Source organism: Zeugodacus cucurbitae, chromosome 2 (genome assembly GCF_028554725.1).
Source record: "Zeugodacus cucurbitae isolate PBARC_wt_2022May chromosome 2, idZeuCucr1.2, whole genome shotgun sequence".
Classification (NCBI taxonomy): domain Eukaryota; kingdom Metazoa; phylum Arthropoda; class Insecta; order Diptera; family Tephritidae; genus Zeugodacus; species Zeugodacus cucurbitae.
The window spans coordinates 78,220,131-78,244,952 of NC_071667.1; the positions used below are offsets into that span (position 1 = coordinate 78,220,131).

General features: G+C 35.9%; 1 protein-coding gene across 1 annotated transcript in view; it reads left to right on the top strand.

Moving 5' to 3' along the window:
• Window positions 1-24,822, top strand: part of LOC105213298 (dynein axonemal heavy chain 10) — an 84,494-nt gene that overhangs the window by 59,041 nt on the left and 631 nt on the right. Inside the window, exons 48-66 of the mRNA XM_011186010.3 lie at window positions 475-653; window positions 738-915; window positions 979-1,109; window positions 1,181-1,323; window positions 1,385-1,589; window positions 1,657-1,816; window positions 1,869-2,713; window positions 2,789-4,249; window positions 4,771-4,842; window positions 5,795-6,061; window positions 7,226-7,427; window positions 7,494-7,636; window positions 7,695-7,853; window positions 7,999-8,176; window positions 8,268-8,399; window positions 16,946-17,157; window positions 22,446-22,586; window positions 23,086-23,190; window positions 24,252-24,353. Of these exons, the coding sequence (XP_011184312.3) occupies window positions 475-653; window positions 738-915; window positions 979-1,109; window positions 1,181-1,323; window positions 1,385-1,589; window positions 1,657-1,816; window positions 1,869-2,713; window positions 2,789-4,249; window positions 4,771-4,842; window positions 5,795-6,061; window positions 7,226-7,427; window positions 7,494-7,636; window positions 7,695-7,853; window positions 7,999-8,176; window positions 8,268-8,399; window positions 16,946-17,157; window positions 22,446-22,586; window positions 23,086-23,190; window positions 24,252-24,353 (5,015 nt within the window). The remainder of the gene's footprint in view (window positions 1-474; window positions 654-737; window positions 916-978; window positions 1,110-1,180; window positions 1,324-1,384; window positions 1,590-1,656; window positions 1,817-1,868; window positions 2,714-2,788; window positions 4,250-4,770; window positions 4,843-5,794; window positions 6,062-7,225; window positions 7,428-7,493; window positions 7,637-7,694; window positions 7,854-7,998; window positions 8,177-8,267; window positions 8,400-16,945; window positions 17,158-22,445; window positions 22,587-23,085; window positions 23,191-24,251; window positions 24,354-24,822) is intronic.

The following is a 24,822-nucleotide window of genomic DNA, read 5'->3' on the forward strand; positions in this document are numbered from 1 at the left end:
GGTTGTTTTGTTTTGATTTCAAATTCAAACAGCTATATTTTGATTTATTATTTCATATGATATAGTCAATACTCTTCTTTATTAGATGTATTCTTTAAAGAGAGAGTTATATTATTTAATCGGAGCGGTTACATCAGTCTTAGATAATCTTTAGCATCAAAAGTTAAAAATTTGAAGATGAGAACCCAATGTCAACAATAATTACAATACAAGTTCTGTCCCTGAGACCAACCGAATTCAAAAATGCCCTAATTAAAAACAAAGTTTCTTTCAATGTATGCCATGTGTTGGAAGATACCGTTAAAGTTAGATAGATAAACAGATATCTAGTTATCCAGAAAACATTATCTGATACCTCTTTCTAGATATTCGTATGTTCTTTTCCATTATACGAGTCTTCTTCGAAAAATTTCTTTCATTTTCATTAGTTAACAGTATATTTACCGTATATAATAATATTTATCTCTTTTATAGAACAAGCAGATCTATTGGCTATGAATCCCGATGAAGAACCAGTGATTGTAACATTCCATGATTTTGTCTTCCGAGATCCATTACTTTACGGAGATTTTCGTAACGCGATGAATGAATCAGAGCCACGTTTCTATGAGGATCTCGTAGACTATCATGCCGTACATGCACTTTTCGAAGAGGTATAATCAACACTACATTCTACAGGAGCCGCTGGTCCTTAAGTATTTTTCGTTTCATAACTGTCCTAATATTTTCGTCCACAGATACTCGAAGAATATCAAGAACGCAGAGGTAAAATGAAACTAGTGCTTTTCGAAGATTGTCTGGAGCATTTGACGCGTATACAGCGCACCTTACGCATGCATCGCGGACATGTAATGATAATTGGCGTTGGTGGTAGCGGCAAAAAGAGCATTACACGTCTGGCGTCATTCGCAGCCGGTAAACATATTACAGTCAACTTTAAATGTTACAGTATTTTATTCTTTTGTTTTATTTTCCCAGAATGTGAGGTTTTTGAAATAACAGTGGCACGTGGTTACAATGAGACATCTTTCCGTGACGATCTCAAGCGGCTCTATACCATGGTGGGTGCGGAACGTAAAAAAACTGTATTCCTCTTTAACGCCGCGCAGGTTAGTTTACATGCCTCGAGAGAAGAGAAGAGAAAAGATAACTTACTTAGCTTCGTATACCATTTACGTAGATAGTCGAAGAAGGCTTCCTGGAGCTGATTAACAATATACTAACTGTGGGTCAAGTGCCAGCACTCTTTGCCGACGACGAAAAGGATGCCATAGTAACATCGTGTCGCACAGCTGCTGAAGAGGCTGGGTACTCGGCTTCCAAGTAGGTGTCTTGTTCCTTAAAAAGTTGGAAATAAATTTTAAATTTATTCATATAAATTCAGGGACTCCGTCTGGTTGTACTTCCTACGTACGTGCGCTGAGAATCTGCATGTCTCTTTATGTATGTCGCCATCCGGCGATGCTCTACGTAACAGATGTAGAAGCTTCCCCGGTCTAATCGGCAGCACATATATAGATTGGGTTTTCCCTTGGCCGCAACAAGCTTTATCGGCAGTGGCGCAACTTTTCCTCTCAGAACATAAAATGGTATGGATTACTTTTACTAATTCTATAATTCTCATTTTCATTATCCTACCACTGCCCCCACTCTCAGATACCGGCCGAACATCGTGATGCTATAATTGAACACGTCGTTCATGTACATACAACCATACAAATGTATTCCCGCGAGTATTTGATCAAGTTGAGACGTAACAATTATGTCACACCCAAGCATTATCTGGACTTCATCAACACCTACTTGCGTCTGCTAGGTAAGATTTTGCGCATATCAGCCCAAAAATATCTAAACGTCTCGACCTTCAGAGGAACGCAGCAGCTTTATACGAATGCAACGCAACCGACTTAAGGAGGGCATACAGAAGATTGATGACGCGGCTAAGCAAATTGACGAGTTGCGTATCATTGTTACCGAACAGAAAGCTAATGTGGCCAAGGCGTCGGAGGAGTGCGAAGCTATGTTAGTTGACATTGAGGAGTCCACACAGAAGGCTAATGTCAAAAAAGCCGAGGCATCGGAAAAGTCTATAGAAGTAGAGATCAAAGGTAAACAAATTGCGATCGAGAAAGAAGATGCTGAGGAAGCGCTTGCCGAAGCTATGCCAGCTTTGGAGGAAGCACGTCGTGCACTAGCCGATCTTGATAAGGCACAAATTACCGAAATCCGTTCGTTTGCAACGCCACCACCGCAAGTGCAAGTCGTTTGTGAATGCGTCGCTATATTGAAGGGCGTCAAAGAAATCAATTGGAAGTCTGCGAAGGGTATGATGGCCGATGTGAGCTTTTTGAAAAGCTTAATGGAAATGGACTGTGAAGCGTTGACCGGCAAGCAAATAAACGCTTGTCGTGCTCATATGAAAAACTCAAACTTGGATGATATGGAGAAGATTTCCGTAGCCGGTGCTGGACTCTTAAAATTTGTACGCGCTGTAATTGCTTTCTACGAGGTATACCGTGAGGTGAAGCCCAAAAAGGAACGTGTAGATTTCTTGGTGCAAGAACAAGAGATACAAATCAAGTTGCTAAATCATCTCAATCATGAAATTGCCAAGTTGGAGGAACAACTCGATCAGTTAAATCATCGTTACGCTGAGTCGATGAAGCAGATGAAAGCGCTGACTGAAATGATGCGGCAGGCCGAGCGTAGATTGGTAAGCATGAAGTGACAGAAGTGTCATAGTAGTTCAATGATGCAGTAATTTTATCTAATATTTGCTCATCCGTAGATTGCTTCGAATAAGTTGATAAGCGGTCTTAGCTCCGAGCGCAGTCGCTGGGCGGAGGATATGGAAAACTTCCGCAAGCAAAAAATTAACATGATTGGCCAATGTTTATTGTGTGCCTCGTTTCTTGCCTACACAGGCGCTTTTTCATGGGATTTCCGCACCGCAATGGTGTTTGATGATTGGCTAAAAGACGTGCAGAATCGTTTAATTCCGGTGCCCTCACCATTTCGTATCGGTGAAAGTCTCACCACGGATGTTGAAGTTTCCACATGGAACTCGGAAGGCCTACCGCCGGATGAGCTGTCGGTACAGAATGGTATATTGACCACACGCGCATCACGTTTCCCACTCTGTATAGATCCACAACTACAAGCCTTGCACTGGATTCGAAAGCGTGAGACGAGAAATAATCTAAAAGCACTATCTTTCAGCGATTCCGATTTCTTGAAGCAACTCGAAATGTCACTAATGTATGGCTATCCCGTGCTTTTCGAAGATGTCGATGACTACATAGACCCCGTTATCGATAATGTGCTCAGCAAAGATGTGCAAATAGTCAGTGGCCGGAAATTCATTGTGCTCGGCGACAAAGAAGTAGACTTCGATCCGAATTTCCGTTTATATTTAACTACGAAATTTGCTAATCCTAAATTCGATCCAGCCGTATTCGCCAAAGCTATGGTTATCAACTACACCGTCACACAGGTTGGCCTGGAGGATCAGCTACTGAGTGTTGTGGTGCGTTCCGAACGTCCAGATTTAGAACAACAGCGTGAATCGCTCATTGCGCAAACGAGTGAGAACAAGCAGCTGTTGCAGCAACTTGAGGATTCCTTACTGCGCGAACTGGCCACATCCACGGGCAATATGCTCGATAATGTCGAATTGATCGAAACTCTCGAAAATACCAAAACTAAAGCGGCAGCCGTCTCCGAACAGCTACAATTGTCGGCGGAGACAAGCAAAGATATCGAGAAGCTACGAAATGGCTATCGGCCAGTTGCTGTACGTGGCGCCGTGCTCTTCTTCGCACTCTCCGATATGTCCACCGTGAATAGCATGTATCAGTATGCATTGGCTGCTTACCTAGATGTGTTCGGCTTTTCACTACGCAAATCGGTACCCGATACAGTGCTTGCTAAACGTCTCAACAATATCATTAAGACACTGACTGAAAATGTCTATTGCTATGGCTGTACGGGCTTTTTCGAGCGACACAAGCTGCTCTTCTCCTTCCAGATAGCCACGAAACTAGCAAAAAGTGACGGAAGTCTATCGCAGGCTGAGTTGGATTTCTTCATCAAAGGTGCAATAACACTGACGAAGAGTGACCGCGCCTGCCCTGTGAAGTGGTTAACCGAGAAGGGCTGGGAGGATTTGTTAAAATTGGCAAACGATTTCCCCGTACAATTCGCCACATTGCCGGACAGTTTAGGACGATTTTCACAGGAATGGAAGGAGGTAATATCGAAGGGGTTAAGTGATTATATGGAGAAGAAAGACAGACTCATAAAGCATCTATCGGTTTAATTTTTTTAATAGTGATCTACAAAGTACTTCTGTATTTCCTCTATAGTATATTTCTGTTTATAAGTCTATACATTTCATTATTTGACTCTAGAGGAAACCGTCCACGTCCTCTTCCTGAAGTCAGGCAACACCGAGCGGTATTATCTAAAGACTGTTAAACCAAATGTCTGCACTGATTCATAACCTTAAAAAGACCTTATTCAAATGACGGTTTCCCAAAAGTAGAAAACATTTCAGCTTATCTTCTACTTCACTTGAAATTTCAATAAGCAGTTACCTTTGATGTATTTTTTAAGCTGACTCTTTTTACTATCTCCACTCTATGCACACATTTACCGACCGGAAATCACTTTCATCTTTGAAACCCCACCTCAATTTCCTCTTCACTTATCGCTTTCGCATTCGATACATTTTTGCAACAACATGAAAAACCAACAACCAATCATATGCAGTGGTTCGATTTGGAGAATCCGGAAGAAGTAGCGTGTCCGGGCGAGTACAATGTTAAATGCAATGCATTCGAGGTAAGTACGCAAGGTTGTGGAATATGAGCATAATTTTACGAATTCATTGATATATGTATATTATATTACTATCATTGACTATTCAAGAAAGAAAATTCGGAAAAATATTTATTTGAAAAGTAGGTTCAAATAGAGCAAAAATACCCAACATTAAATAAATGTTTTCTCTGACCCATGATCTGCATAATTTTTAAATAATTTTACGATTCTACAGTGGTACATAATCTAACCCCAATCAAACGAATACGAAATATAGGTAGAACCTACCTATATATATGTTTTCTGGCTCTCTTAAAGCCTAAATTACATAGTAGATAATATTTTAACCATTACTTGGTCTTTATGGTTTCTGAAGAGTCTCATTAAAAATCAGTTCAACAAAGACCATGTCTCATAACTCGAGAACGACTCGACCGATTTTGATAAAGTCTGCTTTGTCTAATTTGTCTCTAAACGGTACGAAATTCACAGACTCTGCTAGATAGTTTTAGTAAAAGTTGGATTAGAATCTATAAACCGTAAATCCACTTTCTCAAAGTTATGTAATAGCTAGATCTCTTAAAGACGGATTACATCATCATTGAACATCTTTGAGACATGAAATTGAAGATTGAACGTTGTTGTTCGAAAAGAAAGTAAAAAATAGATTTCTCTATATATATCGGTATATACATCTTTTAAGTGCATAAAATAGTATTAATATTGCTTTGAGTAGATTTGCCCTTGATCAACTTAGTAACTCAAGACTCTTCAATACCACAGTCTCGTGAGAATATCATTGAACGATTTACATTCAAATAACCAGCTCATTCTTTAGACAAATACACCTGCATTTCATAACAGAATTTTTTCCACTTTTTTCTAATTTGCTTCAACTTCTATTTCCATCTCACTATGACTCATGTGCTTTCACACATCCCGTCTTTGATGGTTCTCCTACTGACCTGCGTAGAAATTAATGTTTTTACGTTGTTTCCGTGTCGATCGAATTTTCCGTGCAATAAATGAATACATCGTGGACACCATGGATGAGTACTACATCACGCCGCCAGTGATTAGTTTCGCCAACATCTACGAGCAGACCAACTGTAATATGCCCGTTTGCTTCATACTCAGCGCCGGCTCGGATCCCACGAATGATTTAATGAAATTGGCAGACCTTGTCGGTGTGGGGATGGGCAATTTTTGTCACATCTCATTGGGACAGGGCCAAGAGAAGGTGAGTAGGCTAACAAATATACGCTCGTGCACACGTGCATGTTCCTGTTTATGTTCGTATGTTTGTGTGGACAATGTTACTCGTAGTTATTTACGAGCGTGTCCGGAGAATGAAGTAAACAACGACAGTGACGAAAATAACTTGCGCTACGCTCCGCCGATATTGTGTCAATGCTCATTGTTGCGCCCAACAAAAGGAGCTCCAGTTTACTATCATGCCAATGCCTCGCGATACTGAGATGTGGACTTAAACCGACATAATACAGAAAGACGGCACTTGACGAAATAAATACAACACGCCTTGATGGGACGGGGAAATAATAAATAAAAAGGCGGAAAAGTGCAAATAAGGAAGTACAAGACAAGGGTGGGATGGGGGAATAATGTAAAAGTGTAGTTGGCATGAAATCATATAAAATTGTTGCTAAGTTGGCAGTTCAGCAAGAAATATTATTATTTTTACATTTGACCAAGCATTGTGCCCGTTGGTCGACCGTATGTAACCCCTCCCCATATACTCATATTGTTGACCCATGAAATTGACTTCCTTTATTTGCACGTGCCTTTGCTGACTTCGATAGCAAATAGTTGGCACAAGCACGTGCCCAATTAAATTTGTCGTTGGCGCATAAACAACACATTATTTTAATACCGTAATTTAGGTGATCCATATAACGGTGATATGTTGGTATGGACTTTGTTGGACGAAGTTGAAATGTGTGCGCGCATGTGACAGGATTTTAATTCGACAGTTCGAGACACTTATTTGTTTTAATTTATTTGTTCGCCGTTTGACACGTACTCGCATTAATTCTTGGTAAAATTAAACAGACTTGTGGAAAGTCTGAGGTGTTTGATATTAAGTTAAGTTCCGTACCACATTCCCTCACACTAAAGTATTCGAATCGGTTGTTTCAACGACTTTAAGAACCGAACTAAATATTGAGCGATGAAATTTTAAAATCCCAACAGTTTTTGATCCATATCCAGATGTGGGATCCTCAGATTGACGGATTTCCAAATGAGATTCTCCGTAAGTCCTCACCTTGGAAACCAATTGGATAATTTTTGCGACCTCTCAAGTCGCTTATGCTTTGCGTCTAGAAAAATTTACTTTTTTTCGGTTCTCTCATTCTCTCATAAATACTAATTCTCTCATTTGTAGAACGCCATGAATTTACTAGACAAATCCATACGCCAAGGCTTCTGGTTGATGCTACAAAATGGTCACTTACTCATCACTTTTGTGCGTTCTTTGGAGAAGTATCTTGAGAAGATCGAAGCACCACATCCAGATTTTCGTTTGTGGATAACAACCGATCCTACACCCACCTTTCCTATTGGTATATTACAAAAATCACTGAAAGGTAATTCCAACCACTAGTGAAAAAGATGTGGGAAGTATAGATCTATTTCTTCACTTAAAATTTTAGTTGTCACCGAACCACCGAATGGCTTAAAGCTGAACTTACGCTCCACATTCTTCAAAGTGCGTCAAGAACGTTTGGAGGCATGCTCGCATTCGGCATTCCGTCCCCTCGTATACGTCTTGGCCTTTTTCCACGCCGTCGTGCAGGTGAGTGTGGACACGGAATAAATATTTTTCTTTTCTTACAATCACATCTCCTTCATAGGAGCGTCGCAAATATGACAAATTGGGTTGGAACATTTGCTATGACTTCAATGAGTCTGATTTTGATGTCTGTCTAGAGATTCTCACTACATATCTTAATCGAGTAGATGAAGAGACGGGTAAAGTGCCATGGAATAGTTTGAAGTACTTAATTGGTGAGGTAAGTGTATGCTAATAATTTCCCGAATCAACAATAGAAAATAATTTCCCCCATAAAAACCGTTCAATTCTCATGATTACCTTACGACCAAAAACTTCAACTTCAACTTTACTCTCCATCTACTCCCTCTTTATTATGTATGTAGGTCATGTATGGTGGACGTGTTATCGATGACTTTGATCGGCGCATCACGCGCATTTATATGGATGAATATATGGGCGATTTCCTCTTCGACACCTTCAATCCATTTCATTTCTATCACGATGAGAATGTCGACTACTGCATACCAGATGATGAGGTGGTGTTGAAGGAGGATTTCATAGGTGAGTCGAAGAAGGAGATAACAGATACCAATCAACAAATATATATATACGTTATATTTATACATATCTCTTTCTTTGCTCATATTCGCAGCACATATTGATAAGTTGCCGCTCGTCAACAAACCGGATGTGTTCGGTTTGCATCCAAATGCGGAAATTGGTTATTATACGCAGGCGACACGCGGCATCTGGAGTCATTTGATCGAATTGCAACCGCAGACAGGTGAGTAATGATGGGAAAAAATTCTATTTGATTTGCACTTTTTCTTGCACTTTTTCATGCACAATGATGGCACAGTTGGTTTTAAAGTGGTTTCTTTTACAGTAGTGAGTGATATTTGCATTTGTATAACTTTTTAGTTACACAGGAGGTTAACAATTCAGATTTATAATATCTTTTGGGGAATATTTAAATCGATGATTTAAGAAAAATGATATGTCGGTACTGTCTAGATTATACTGTATTTATATGTATTATTTACAAAAATTGTTGTTTTTTCTCTTACTAGCTCCATCACCTTCGATTCGCCATTTCTCTCTTCTCTATTTTTGAGCCCTGTTTTTCTGTCAAAAAGGAAGCTGAATTTCGTATTAGCGATGCGGATATCACATTAAAGTGGCATAATAACTATCTTCAATGCTACCAAATTTTACACTAGTTTTAACAGTAAGAATATCTCAAATGACAAGTTATTGTCAGAAATGTTTAGAAAATATGGGTCGGCTTTAGTATAGTATCCCCCGATTTCAGGGATGAAATGGATATGGTTGGAATGAGGACGATCTCCAGAATACGAGATTTGCCTCAGGAGACTTATAGTTTTCGAGATATTCGCATTTTTAGTTGTAAATTTCACAAATTTTATGTGGCGATCGGGGGATACTATACTAAAGTTTCCCCGAAAATATAACGCATTGCCTCTGCTTGAAACAAAAAAGTTTAGACAACATGTGAGGCTAGGGTTGTAAGAATATCTCAAATGACAAGTTATTGTCAGAAATGTTTAGAAAATATAACGCATTGCCTCTGCTCGAAACAAAAAAGTTTAGACGACATGTTAGGCTAGTGTTGTACCAGTAGTACTGCCAGTTTGTTTGAACGACTGGTATAATATGTTCAATTGGCTTTAAGCTTTTAGACACCAATGAATTGAAGAAAATGTTATCTGTTCCCTCAACAGTATTGTCTACATAAGTAGAAAAGACCAAGATTTATTACTAGGTAAAGACTATCAAAATCAATTGAACAAAGATTTTAGTTGTTGCAACAATAACAATAAGTTGTAATCTCAAAAAATACAATAGATTCTGTAATAGAAATGGTTTTAAGAGAATGAATGCTGCTATGAAGGCTCACAAAGCCTGAGAATTTTAGCATAACAGATAATGTCTGTAGATCTTTAAATCTTCAATATTCTTATTATGTCGTCAAGCGATTATTTCGAATCTAGTGAAGGAACATAATTATAGTTTTAACTACAAATAAAAGTTTATTTGACGGTATTACTCTTCTTTAAATGTAAATCTTGTACGAATTATAGTTTAAAACAAATCTGACTTGAGTACATATTAATGAAGTACATTTATAAAATTTAAATTTGCGAAAAATATTTTTAATAAATACATATTACCACATATGCGATTAATATGTTGTGTTCTTTTTCTTAAAACAACTTTTTTATCCTGTTATATTTTTTCAACAAAAGATGTTTAATTTTAGCACAGGTTGGGAACCCCTGATTTAAGTTATTCGTGTTTTATAATAATTATTATTTTTTATTAAATACGTTTTTAGTAAAATTTTAATTTAAAAAATATGGCAGCATTTTAATTATATAATTTAAATAATCAAAAAAAATTAATGATTTAAAAATTTTCAAAATAAATGTTTTCCCATCACCAGAGGGTACTGCCGGCCATTAGCATGGCAAATCCCTAACCATATAGTATAATCCGCTTGTTACCACTCTCAATGCGAAGCTTTTTACCAATTTGTGTACAAAGCGATTTTTTTCTACATATGTACACAAGCGAGCGACCTGCTAAATACGCCAAGCCACGCGCTACATTTCGGTTTCATTTTGTGCGCCGGCATAGCAGCGAGTTCCATTTAATTCACAATTTAATTTAATTGAATTAATTAGTTGCGGTTTTACAATTAACTTTATTGCCTTTGTCGCTAACTGCACAGCTGCACATGCACAGACACAACTACACATACGAGAAATAGCGATGTACTAAATACATGCACATATATTATATGCTAGTTAAATTTTATTGAAACACACACACACACACACACACACACACACATGCATGTATTTAAACAGTATGTAGTATTTTACTAATTATGCAATGGTCGGTCCACCGCTGTCGAAACCGAGACCGAACAAATTAAGAACTGCATGCAAATACTCCGCGCACACGGAGAGAGAGAGAGAGCAAAACGTTTGATTACTGCTCGATAATATTAAATGAATGTATTGCACAATAAATGCTAGCTATCTATAGATATTTGTGTAGTGAGTGAGTGTACATTTATTGTAATAACTGTAACTATTAAAATTTGCTATTTCATTTAATACTTTCGTGCTGTTTGATCATTTCCCTTCCACTTGCCACCCTCCACTCATTTTTTTCGATATCATTTTCATGCTGCATGCTGCAGTGACTGTATGGACCTCGGAAGCGGCGAGCGCGCTTGGTAACGTATCAATACACTATTACAATTACAACTACAACTACAATTACAACTACAACTACTAATATTTATAAGCATACAAATTGCCAAAAAAAGTATATATTTCTTTCATTGCAGTTAGTTGAAATTCATATTTTTACACAAATTAGTGCGTGATTTCAACATTTAAATATTTTAATTGCAAAATATGCATTTTTCGTGAATTTCCCTTATCCTTGATGCATTTTACATTTGGCAGCGGATAAAATACGCAAATGAGAGTTTATTGCATTACCACATGGTGCCAGTAATTGAAGCAAGTTTTGAGGAAGAATTTGAAAATAGAAGAATTCAAATGAAAATAGTTTGAAAAGGTTATGAATATAGCTCCAAAAAATGGTCGTGTAACTAAAAAAGTCGTGCTATAAATTAAATTATTTTGAAAACAATTGAGTTTAGGTGAAACATATTCTGAAAGAATATCCATATCCATTGATGCATAGTTCGAGTTGAAGATTTGAAATTTGTTGTTCACAAGTTGGAAGCTTGGAAGAAATAATTATATTCTGTACAACTTGTAAGTTGAGTATTGAAGATGGCCAAAATCGAACCACTGCCACGCCCGCAGATCTGTTTTAACTGACAACCTATAAAGACATAACTTAAGTTATGAAAGTATAATTTGGTACACGTTAGAAGGACATATTTGGATTTTTTTTTTTGGAAAAGTGGGCGTGGCTTCCTAAATATGTTGTGTACATATCCCACTACTACTGCTATATAAACCAAACACCGTGGACTCATTCAATTAGACACCCCATCAAACAGTAGGAAAATGGATGATATCGGATTATAACCCTATCTTTCATACAAAGAATGAAAAATACAAAAAGTGCATTAACCCACTAAGAAAAATCACCAGAAGCCCTAAGTAAAGGTGGTACAGCATGGCTTCATTCAAATTACTATAAAAAAATGGATAATGGGTGTGCCGCCTACTATGATCGTTCAAAAACTATCAGAACGAAGGATGTTTTTACATTACTTTTCAGATTTCAATATTTTCGTTTTTCCTTAGCTATATCCTATTTTCCTAGCTATATCCATATACAATCGAAATATTTTTGGTTTATTGATTTTATATGAACCAATCATGAGTTATGATGTTCACTGCAAGAGCTTTTTTTGGACACTTCATGGGAGATAAGGTGCCAACGGCAGAGTTTTCGGAAATTTTAAATAAAAATTTCACAAAATACTGTTTAAACATGTATCTTTGATACACTGAATTGTTGAAATGAAATATATAATTGTATATATTAAAAAACATTTTAAATATACCCCCGTTTTCAGCCTCTAAAACCTACCTAACCGCTTAAGCCCACCTTATTATATATTATGAGAATCATAAACGCTGTTGCAATATCTATAAAGTCCACGTTTCATTACTATTTTCCTACTCCGTTTTAAAAATACATATGTACGGTTACCAGATATATATTCCTTAAATTATTGTCCAATTGATATTCCATGTTTTAATCAAAAAAACAGCATTGCATTGTCACATAATTCAATTTATTACAGTTTGATTGAGTTATCTGGCAGCCTCCAACGAAATTGTGGTCACGACTGCACATACGAACAGCATTTAATAATATTTGCAATATGCCATATTGCATGAAAAATGCGGCAAAAAGAAATTTAGCTAAAAAATTCACACGCCCTGGTGTCACGCTGCTGACTTGCCAACAGTTTTTCAGGATTAAATGACTGATATATAACGGGTTAAAACGATTTCAGAAAAAAATAAAGGGTTACTATGTAACTGTAAACCAAAAAAGAATTAAAAAAGAGAGAGTTGTAAACGAAAAACACCTGAAATTGAATTGAATTGGTATGCAAATGAAGGCAATGCGTGAATATGCGTGAGAGTATGAAATATGCAAAAATTGCAGCTGTCACATGAAAAACAAAAACAAAAATAAAAAAATTAAATTTTAGTGTGAATGCATACATTTTAGACAGATTGCACCGAAATTGTTAACAATTGTTATTTTTTTTTTATTATTATCAATATTTTTCAAATCAAATTAGCTGCCAACAATAAAATTTGTTGTTTTTTTCATGGAAATTTTGAAAATTGCATTCGCAAAATATAATTCCATTCTGCATTACGAATCTCAATTGTCCACCTTAATTGCGCGCCATGTTGATTACGAAATCATAAAGTTTGTTTAATTCCATAATTGCACATTCATATGGCATGCAACAACGCGCACACACATATGCTAACGCAAACACGCAATCTGTTGTAGAATTTTGCGTATATTTTCGCGAAATAGAATATTAAAAATTATTTGCAAACTCCATAACCCACTTCAATTTACACCTTCAACCAAAAGCCTGCACACACTTCACCTGCGCCACAACCATAATTAGTTCGCTACAAAATGCGGATTAAAAGTAAATTACCAGGTATTAAAGCAGCAAAATCGCTGCTTGGCTTGGCTCGGGCGGCTGTAGCGCAGCGTAATCCCACCTAACGCCGCGGTGCTTTAGTGTGTTTTTTGGTGAATTTTGCATGTGTGAAAATTTAAACTGTTCAACCACAATGAAATGGTCATGGCAACGGCGACCGTGCAACAAGCAACCTGCAACCAGCGGGCATACCGCAAAGCGTTGCGGTGTGGAGTAAACACACACGCAAGTACTCATATGTAAAGGATACAGCACTGCAAATACGTATTTAAGAGTACTCATCAAAATACGTTCTCTCTCTGGTGAAGTGTATGTGTACTCAAAATTTCTACTAATTAGCTGTTGATTCGCAAAGTGATCAATAGAGAAATTTTGATGTGATATGAACTATTTTAGCACTAGTTCCCATCTAACCACATTATGACAGGCGCTCCAGTTGAGTGGAAAATAGTGGTGAATTTTCGGAGTGACTAAAACTTATATGATAGAGCGCTACTGATCTTATGATCGTTCCCTCCGTAGTTTTTTATTTAATTGAAAAATCATCTATGTTTAAACTGAGAGAACTTTTTGAAGACGTCTAAGCTAAGTCAATTGTAAGTTTTCACCTCGTCATCTCGCACTTGTCAGTAGACTACCAATTTTTAAATTATTGATGATCTATGAGCCTTTAGCTAAACCGAATCATTATCAAATTCGTTAGCAGTTATTTTAAAGAATTTTAAAATTGAAAACCTCAATGCTAACGACGGTTTCTAGTCCATATTGGTATATATCGCTAACAAACTTAGTTGAGAGGTTATCTAAATATACCAAGATAATGAAGGATAGTTCAAGTTAGAAAAAAGTGCTTAACCCCAGTGTATCGAAGATAATTATGCCATTATGCCTGGATTTCTTTCGAATATCTGATAGATTTACCAATATTTTCTTAAAAAATTAGTCACAGGAACTGAGGTCCCCATGTTCGGTATCTGGGGCCTTGGAAAGTTATCGGACCATAACATTTTTATTATTTTATCATCGATTTTTATACTGGCATAATAAAAATTCACCTTTGTTCCGATATCTTCAATGGTGCTTAATTTTTTTATATTTTAAGGGAGCGAATCAGATGGACTTCAAAATACTGGTATATGGGAAGTAGGCGTGGTTGACAAAAAATAAAAGAAACTATTTATTTGGATTTAAATCTGCTGTCGTATACGAAATTAAATTTGAGAATAATCCCTAATGTTAACGTAAGTTCCATTAGGTGTGTAAAAGCGAACGTATCTGCGGATTTTAATAAAGTGGGAAAATAATAATATCAGTCGATGATTTAATTTTTGGTTTTGGAAACGTACAGCGCTTGGTTGATGTGTATCTCCCTCTATAGCGACCGTAAAAACATCGTTTAAGTCGTAAGTTTCGCCGTGGTCTTATGTTGTGGTTACCAGTGGTCTTAGCCTGGGTTCCCTTTTTTACAAAAGCGAAGATTTCTATCGACCGAAAAATATTATCATTTGTAATCTAAATCGACCGCCTGGAGAAGGTAAAACACCCATACCATAACCACAACAACGCAACAGCTTACACTTGGAGACCTCTAGAATACATATATTTTAGAGGCGTTCATGAAGTCGAAGCATCGGTATGTCCAGTGTAAGGAATTAAAATGAGAGACACTTGATATTTATATCATCATTCTCTAAATATTTCGTCGTTCCTTTGTAGGCCGTACAGTTCGAAATAAAATATTCAATTTTTAGTTCAGATTCCTTAAACATAAAATCAATATAATTCATATAATTCTTTCTACTCTGACTCTATGTTTCTCTTCTCTGATTCTATGACTCTCATTTTTTACTCAGAACTTGCTAAGTCTTTTAAGAATTTTATATTTATTAATGAAAGTTGGCTGTTTCACATCATTGGATACAGTGAAACCCATAAATATGAACCCATTTATTTACAAATATTTTTCCCGCAAACAACTGTCGAATTGTGTACAGCAATTATTATTGTTGTTGTTATTTACATTTTGGTACAGTGCAAACTTCCAATTTTAATTATGTTCTCACATTCATAAATGCCTATGAACCAGGCCAAGCATTACCAGTAAATTACAAAAACATTATACACTGACAGGTAGACATGAAACTCAAAAACAACAACGAAGTAAATAATCACTAAATATTGTAGGCAGTTAATGGCCAGCTTGTTTAAATTTGTGTATTTGTGTGCGAATTGATTTTTGCATTTCATAAAATTCTACAAATTTGCAACGCATTACCGGCGTAAAGTGTAACAATTTCAGAGTGTGGCAAAGTGCATAATTTAATTTCAGATGTTCAGGTGTCAGCGTGTGGGCGTGTGCGTGAGGGCCACGTAAAATTGACATTTACACTTGATATTTGGAATTGAAATGATTTTTCAAACAATTTGTGTTTTATTTTAGCTGAAGTTTGGGTGCATATATGTAAAAGTACTCACTAAATAACTGTTATATTTGTTTTATTAATCCATTTCGAATTTGTGAAATCACTTAAATCAAAAACAGTTCACTCTTTTTTTCAAAATCAAAGTTACAAATTCCGTTTAACCCACATTTTTGAGCATTAAAAGTCAATAATTTCTGTATTTTCAATTTGTTGGAAGATTATTTAGCTTAATTAAAGCTTTTCATATAGTAAACTAATTTAAAGTTCTAGCAGCAGTTAAGGGAATATAAAAAATAATAAAGATGAGTAAGGTTTACATTTTACATTCTTGAGACCTACTTTTATTCGTAACTTTTGTATACCGTTTTCCATCCATATTTCTAAATTTGCTTTTTCTCGTTCTATCGGGTATACCTCTCATATGTAGTAAGCTCTCAGATTATGTGTATAACCATACATAAATGAATATTAATTTCTATTAATCCACTATTGATCCACATTGTATATTCATAGTTCATCATTAGTTTCTACGAAAATCGATATCAGCATTTTACAGTCAAAATATGTCCATTATTTACAATTCTAATTCCAATGGATTTGCATCGATTAAGGGAAACATATTCAGCAATATTAAATATGCACGTATTATATTAGATAGATAAATTTCAATCAGAAAATAAATATTTAATGTTTAAAGAGGAGTCACCACTCAAATTTAGTAACAAAAATATTTGGATTATTTTTGCATAAATTTATTTTACCGTCCCATTAAACTCACTTTAAATTTTAAATCAGTACTCACTTTATAATAATGTAAGTAATTTAAGTAATTAAAGTAGTAATCAATAAATTTTCAAAGGCTAGGCCAACAGTGTTTATAGCCTTTTCGGACAGGAGTTAATTGTTAATCAATTAACTGGCCGTTGCTCGATTAAAGCACTGATTGAGATCGATTTACCATACAAAAGAAAAATCTTATTTCAATACATTAATTTTTAATCGAATACTAATCGAGCTAACTGCTGATCGTTAATCGAATTTATTGTATTAGGATTATATAAAATTCCAATTTTTAACCATTTAAAATTCTATAAATATTGTTTTACTCACATTCAAATTCTTTAATCTTTTCTTTAACAATACAACTACTACAACTACAATCAACCCTAAAACTGACGAAAACCACAGGCGATGCAACTGGCGGCATCAGTCGCGACGACTTCATCGATAGCGTCGCTTCCGGCATATTGGAGAAGTTGCCGGTGGCCTTCGAGGTGTGGCGCGTCAAGAAGCAAGTGCAAATGAACATTACCCCAACGGGTGTGGTGCTGCTGCAAGAACTGGAACGCTTCAATTTGCTTGTGATACGCATTAAGAAAACGCTCGAGTTGCTGCGTAAGGTGAGTTGGCATGCTAATACAACAACACAATGGTTCTTCTTAGAAGAAAACTCATATAATTCAATTGACATAGACGACGGCATGCTTGATTTGTTCGGGGATTGCACGCAAGCGAGCGTAATTTAGATGAAAAGTTTGCCAGCGAAATGCGTTAAGTGGCATTAATTTTAATAATGTCGTCAAGCGCTCCCAAAAAATAATGTGTCTAATGTGTCGCCAAGTATGTAGGTACATATGTACATGTGTAGTATTCTCGTTTGTGTGTATGTGTGTGAGTGTAGGTGTAGCTGGAGAAGCACACAAAATTGAAAAGCCATATAAGTAAAAGGAATGTTTTAATTAAACTTTTCAAATTAAACCCGAATTGACACTGTGGAAGAAGTGGCTTTGAAAACGGTACGAAGCCAGCAAAAGTATAGAATTTAAATGAAATAGAGAGGCAAAAGAGAGCAGGAAACAATAATAATCCGAAGTAAATACTGTTAGTGAGTAGTATCAGTGAAATGCTAAAATTTCTCAAAGTAGCGGAAGTTATTTATGCTATTTTCTGTGGCAGTTTTGGGTATGTCTAGACGGTCCGTATAGGTTTAAATGTTATTTATAAATATAAGATTATTTCATTTTTTTTTTTGCAATTTCAAAGCAATTATTTTGTAAAGAGAAAACAGAGTTAGGTCAGCGTTTTACCAATGATTTGTATGCATTTTTTATATTACAAAAAAATTTTTAATTTATTAAAAATTTTAGAATATTTTAAACATATGTATACTTAAGTATTTATTAAAATTTTTTTATAGAGATCCTTTGAAAAACACGTCAGAGGTCAAAACAAAATACATAAGATACATACATTGTCTTTTTTTCAAATTTTTGCAAAAAAAAAGTTATGATAAGATTAAATTTATATAGAATGCCAAGTAAATAAGTTTTCCAGTAAGTGCCAATTTGAAATTTTGCAAACTTGTGTACGCAACTTGAAAAACGTCGTTCGCGCCTGAAGGAGCTACTCACTTCAATGGCTTATAAATATTTAACTTTTCGGATTTTTTTTAATTTTGTTTATTTTTAGTCACGTTTTTCAATAATTTTATTAACAATTTTTGAAATATAAAATTTAACTACATTCCCCTTAAGGCATGTTCAACTGATGCCAAATAGTGTTTTTTTTTGGTATTTTGATTGTTTAAAAAATAACTGTAATTTTCATTTTTTTTTGTAATTAATTGGTGTGTATTCCTTCAAATAGTCCCCATTCGATGTTATGAACTTATGCCAACGCTTCTTCAAATTGTCGAAACACTTCTCAAGTTTTTTTGACTTAGCCTTTGGCTTTTTCAGCGATTTCTCCTATGTTTGTAAACGACGGTCCCGTAAAGTCTCTTTATTTTTCGGAAATAACAAAAAGTCACACGGAGTCATGTCTGGCGAATATAGAGGCTGGGTGATCGTTATAGTATTGTTTTTGGCCGAGAATTCCCGGACAAACAACGTAGTGCGAACCTTAGAGGCTGATACAAAAAAGTAAGCAATGAATACAGCTGAACATAATGTCACACTTCAGGGCCATGTATTTCAACATAAATTAAAAATTTGTCATAATTGGATTCTCCAAGCTTTTAAATTTACAATTCCCGTTATATTTTGAACACACTACATATATGTATAAATAAATTTGCGAGAGAGGTATCTTAACGAAGAACTTCTTTAATAAACCTAATTTCTAAAAACCGGAGCAATCTCCATAGCAAACATCATACCATAATGGATTTCAATCATACTTCCAATTAAAAATATAATTATGAACTATGGTTGGTACCTTGTCTAATTTGAGTCTGTCAGAGCATGCGAAAGCTCAAATCATGCCATGAAAACTCAAAAAATTAAAATACAAAATATCAATACCAACCTAGTATTTATAGAGTAATCTGAAATGTATCCATTTATTATTTTGAAGGACAGCCTATATTTATTATATATTTCTCTAACTATTAGCGTTTGTTTATTATTTCAATATTCAAATTAATACTCAAACCACTAAACATTTAAACGAAGTACACAACTTAAAAAATATATAATATCTTTATTTTTTCTCTTCATTAAATTTTTCTTATATTTTTTTTTTTTTTGCACACCATAACGACATGTAACAACTCAGTGTAGCAATCAATTCTTCAAGACAAACACATAAAACATACAGATATTACAAATAAATTATTTCCTTTAAGAACGAACTGAGTAACGATTGTTGTATACATACAATACAAACAATATTTATAACTACCACTCATGTACATTTGTACATATATAAATAAAACGACAAATTGTTCAATAATTTTTCTTGCTTTCCGCCCATTTCACTTATTTCGACGACGACGACACAGTGGCCCCGCTGCCGCCGAGTATCACGAAGAAAGAAGAACGCGTGTCGGTTTTAAGAAATTTATTATGCTTGCGATATGACAGCAGGCGATAACTCGCTTGCTATGCTTTATTAATGTGTGTGCGTTTGAGTGTATCAATATGTGTGTTGGCGTGTGTGTTTTGCGTTTTCTATACACACACCGAACTGCCTGCCACATGTTACTACATCTATGCACCCTTTCCAAGCAAGTATATAAATGAAACAAACAACCAAAAAAGATTAGCGAAGCGAGAAAAAAATTGGCAACTGGAAAAAAAATGTGTGTCTACAAAAGAAACACAGCGTAGAGATAACGAGAACTAAGCGAAAAGAATCGATTTCCTGTTATTCAATGTACTCTGCCATACACCCACCCACGCACTCGTTGATGTTCATCAAAAGCACAGTGGCACCGCAAGCATGCTACCAAACCACTGACAGATGGTTTTCGATTGTAAAATATTGAAATTTTTACAAATTTCGACATACACATCACACATGTTGTTGTTATTGTAGTGGTTGTTGTTTGGTATGTGTGTGTGGTATTTTTTTACAAGGAAATGCGTAACGCACAAAAAAACTTGTGCCACAAAAGCGGTGGGAGGTGCATTTGCAACTGTGGTGTTTTCGTAGAAGTGACAAGAATTTTCTCATAAAAGCCTTTTCTGCATATCTTTGCTTATTTACTGTCTTTCGATAGACTCTTATTCGGTTGTAGCGTAGTCTTTTCATTTCCTTATTGATATTTTTGTTAAATGCCAGTGCGTATGAGTAATATTGCCTGTGATGTGCTTGCTGTTGGTTTAGTGCGCTGAGTTGTCAACTATTTGCTTCATATCGAGAATTTTAATTCAAATTTCAAAAGTGCAATTAATACTGCAAGTTGAACATTTTCTAATTCGAATCGAATTTCTTTTGAAATAGTCTCTTTAGAGCGTCAAATATGGATTTCATATAATTTTTATGAATCTTCCGAATCCGAGCTCATTCCTTGAATCCGAGTTTGGTTCTTACAACATAAAATGTGTCGAAATATACTACTCAGCATACATATGTAGACTTGTGTGTAATTTTTAAGCTTTCTTTTTTTGATTTTTTTTGCACTTCGCTTGGCTGTCGTTGCGTATTTGGAATTTTCCAGCGAAAATTGCTCAAACAATAACACGATATGACATATACACGCAGCGAAAAACAATATATGAATGCATATGTCTGTACGCATATATGTATGTATGCTTAGTTCACCATAAACGATCGGCAAATTGAATTTTCTAACACAAACAATGCATTTGCTTCTGCCACTGACAAAATGTTTTTCGCTGAAAAAATAAAAAAAAAAGCTCTGAATATGAATCAGCACTCAGATTACATACATATATCTATATATATGCACCCTGTATGAATTAAAACCCAGCATATTGCTTGATTATTTCAGAATTTTAAGAATTTCGTAAAATTCAAAAGAGTTCATGCAATCCTGAAGGTAGGCTACGTATTCTAAATAAAGGATTAAAGACTGACCCGTTCGAAGTCGGCTCAGCACTAGCAGATAGCACTATTTGTCGATTATCTTCAAAGCGAATACTAAGAATAGGTGTAGAAGATCAACTATGTAAGCTTATAAAGGGTACTTTTTTAGACTTTTTAGAAGTGATTTTCAAGTAGAAATAAAGCGAATATATTTTAATGTTATGGCCAAAAACACAGCTTTATTATAAAGATTATTGATTAAGATTATTATATTATTGATTGGCATTATATTTTAAAAATAATTTCAAGCAAGTAACTGTCGCGGCTGGCTCAAATAAATTCCAGCCCAGAGGACCAATTTTCGACCACTTTTTGTAACAATTTGGGCCGTATGACCGAAATAAAAGGTGTTCCAGAGTAATTCAGTTTATTATTAAAAGGCAAATCAAAGAGCTTTTAAAAAGTCAATTAAAAACAACTCTCTATAACTTTACGAGATCTCTCAATCTTATTATATAAAAAGACCTTCATAAACCTATAGATACCTCCTGAGGGTTGTTCCATTTTAAAGTTGATTCTTCGATTTTTTACGTTATCTATTTTATTTGATAAGCTGGTCCATTATTTTATTAGGTCTACAACTTTGCTTCCGCCGTTTTCCAATAGATGTCTTCAGGGTCGAGCACTGGTCGAATAAATCGTTTTATATCGATCTTGGACATTTGTGTCAACATTAACACAACAAAATATTTGTAGAGATCCGTTTGCATCCCAAGCTTATTCTCAATTGAAAATGTCACTTTTTGAGCCGAATTCTCGCCACTTGCGGGAAAATTTGCTTTTCTTTTTTAATTCCAAGAAAAGTGCGGCTGAGGCTCATCGACATTTGTAACATCGATATTTGTAACCGTTTTTATACAAAAAATGCCTTAAATTTACAAAAAAAAACGGCGGAAGCAAAGTTGTAGACCTAATATATAAAAGTCAGTATATTAATTCCCCAATGTGTGTTTAAACTCCAGTCTCCGTACGCCTTGAAACCTTAAAAGGAGATCTGTGCAATATAATTTTATGAAACAAACACTTAAATCGACACTTCCAATATTAAACCAATGGAAAACTGCACCATAACCGTACAGAAATAAAAAGAAAAATATTCGAGAAAACTTAATTACCTACAGCTTATAGTCTCGCAAACCACGAGCACACAATTTATGAAGCAATTTAATTTCATAGTCAAGCAAATGCATACACACTCACCAACAAGCCAAAATACAACAAGAAATGTGGCATTACGCTACGGACACGCAGTAGCTGGACGATATTCGCTGGAATATTTCGAGTTGCGAAATAAAATTATTGACGAGCATATTTTTATTATTTGCGAAAATCACATTTGCATTTGCATTTTTTATAGGCCATCGCCGGCGAAATCGGCATGGACAATGTCCTGGACAATATCGCCAACTCGCTGTTCAATGGACTGTTGCCAAACGATTGGCGCAAACTGGCGCCGGCCACATGCAAACAACTCGGCGGCTGGATGGAACATTTGCAGGTGAGCAACGAACGCAGGAGACACGCATATACAAACAAACATAAAATATATTTATTATTTATTTTATACTTTATTTTGCCTCCATCGCTTGAGGCAGTTGAGGCTGGCTGCTGAGACTAAACGGTGTTGTGCTGCTGATTGTTGCTGATAGACAGCTTGAACGGCAAGCAAACTGCATACAAACCACCTCAGATAGGAGGTGTTGTTGTTTGTTTTCCTGTGCCATGACCACATCCGTTCGTTATTTGTACCGTTAACGCCCGAAAACTGGCAACAGTCGCTCATTAATCATTACTAGTGGTAATGGTAAATGGCTTTGCCATCAATATGCGGTCGGCCAAGCTCACCTATCAATCACAATCGCTCAGCACCGTTAAGTGGCTCAACGGCTGGCTTACGGGTTCAAAACAACAAAGACCAGCCCAACCGATAGAGTTTATTAATAATTTCTCTTTGCTTTCCGCCTCCGCCACTATTCGTTTTACTTTTTCTTCCGCAGAATCGCTCTACACAATTCAAGTATTGGGCCATGTCAGGTGAACCGTTAGTGATTTGGTTGTCTGGTCTACATATACCGCAGAGCTATCTAACCGCATTAGTACAGGTGAGTAATGGTGTGCTGAAAATCGGCAAAAAGAGCAATAACTTAGTGGGGCGTCGTGGTCGTGAGTTAAGCAAACAATGTGTTAATGGAGGAGGTGGAGAAATTCGGGAGAGAAAACAGAAATCTATAACGATGACTAATGCTTATTTAATACATTATATAATCGGCTAATCAGTAAGAAAATTGAAAATATGAAAGTGATTCATAGTGGGCGGAATTTTTAGTGTAATTTAAGGGTATTACAGTATTTTTGGTCTAGAGTAGAGTTTCGAAAGAGAGTGAGTAGAATCATGCGTTGCTAAAGTTTTACAGTTATCTAAGTGAAACGGTTTCGGATATCAGAATTAGTTACTAGCAGTGTATAGACCAATTATTCTTACTATTTTCCAACTTCCCATATGTTATGTGTCTGAGAGAATCCGAGAGATATCTTATATGTTAACATGCTTGAGTAAAAGGCAACGATAACGCGCTTATTCTAATATTGTCCTGAATCTATTAAGAGACCTAAGAAATAATACATCTATCAAATATAGAGCAATAAACCGACTGCAAATGGTCTCGATATCTAATGTTACAAATAAGCGATATGGATCTCTAGCTTAGACACCGCCTGGTTGCTATTTTTGGAGTTCTTTGGTATACAAGAAAACCTCAGATGATGTTCGAGGCAATGTGGCATTTATGCCACAATCAGTCATTTCGAAAGTTGCTAAATGTTTACAGACCTAACAGATGGCGCGCTTGGCGCAGAATGTTGCAAAATGGTCATACCGGCTTCCCATAGAAGAAACTTAGTAATTGTATGTTTGTATTTATTCAAACTTAATTTATTTTTCATTATCAGGCAATTTCATTATCAGTTTTCTTTAAAAGAAAATATTTAAATATTTTTCTTATTCACATATGCCCACTTATGTAGGCTGATACCAATTAAATATGTCTCTTAGTAATTTCATAAACTTATTTAACAGCAAATACATGTAATTCATGTAATATTTCCTACATTAATTACATCATTTCATTTATTTGTTCTTTTTGCCACCATCCCACCACCGTAGATGGCATGTCGCAAAAACGGTTGGCCACTAGACAGATCTACGCTATACACCTGTGTTACCAGCTATCTGGATCCGGATGATGTTGAAGAGCGACCGCCAACGGTAAGTACGGCCGACAAAAGCCGAGAAATCCAGCTGAAAAAAGCAACAATTTTTTGAACAACTGTCGTGACACGCGAATGTGTCGTCGCATGTTTGGGAGCCCAGCTCAGTGACCGCAGCATGCCAACCAAGCCTCGTAAAAGCTTCACTGATTTCCATATCACACGCGCACATCCATACATACACACACAGAAAAGCACACTGGCGCCTGAACGCCACTAATTTCGCAATTAAAAATTCTGTTTGCATTTCAAATGCGAGTGTGACCCAACTGACCCAACACACACACACCTTCCCATATACTATATATCTGCTTTATTTATTTACTTTTCCACGAATTGACATTTTCTCTTCTTTTTTGGCTTCAACTCTTTGAACGTTTTACGCTAAATGCCGGCGTCACCGCATTCACCGCCACATTGATGGCTCAAACCACGAATGCTACAACTACAACAATGCTGTGGATGAC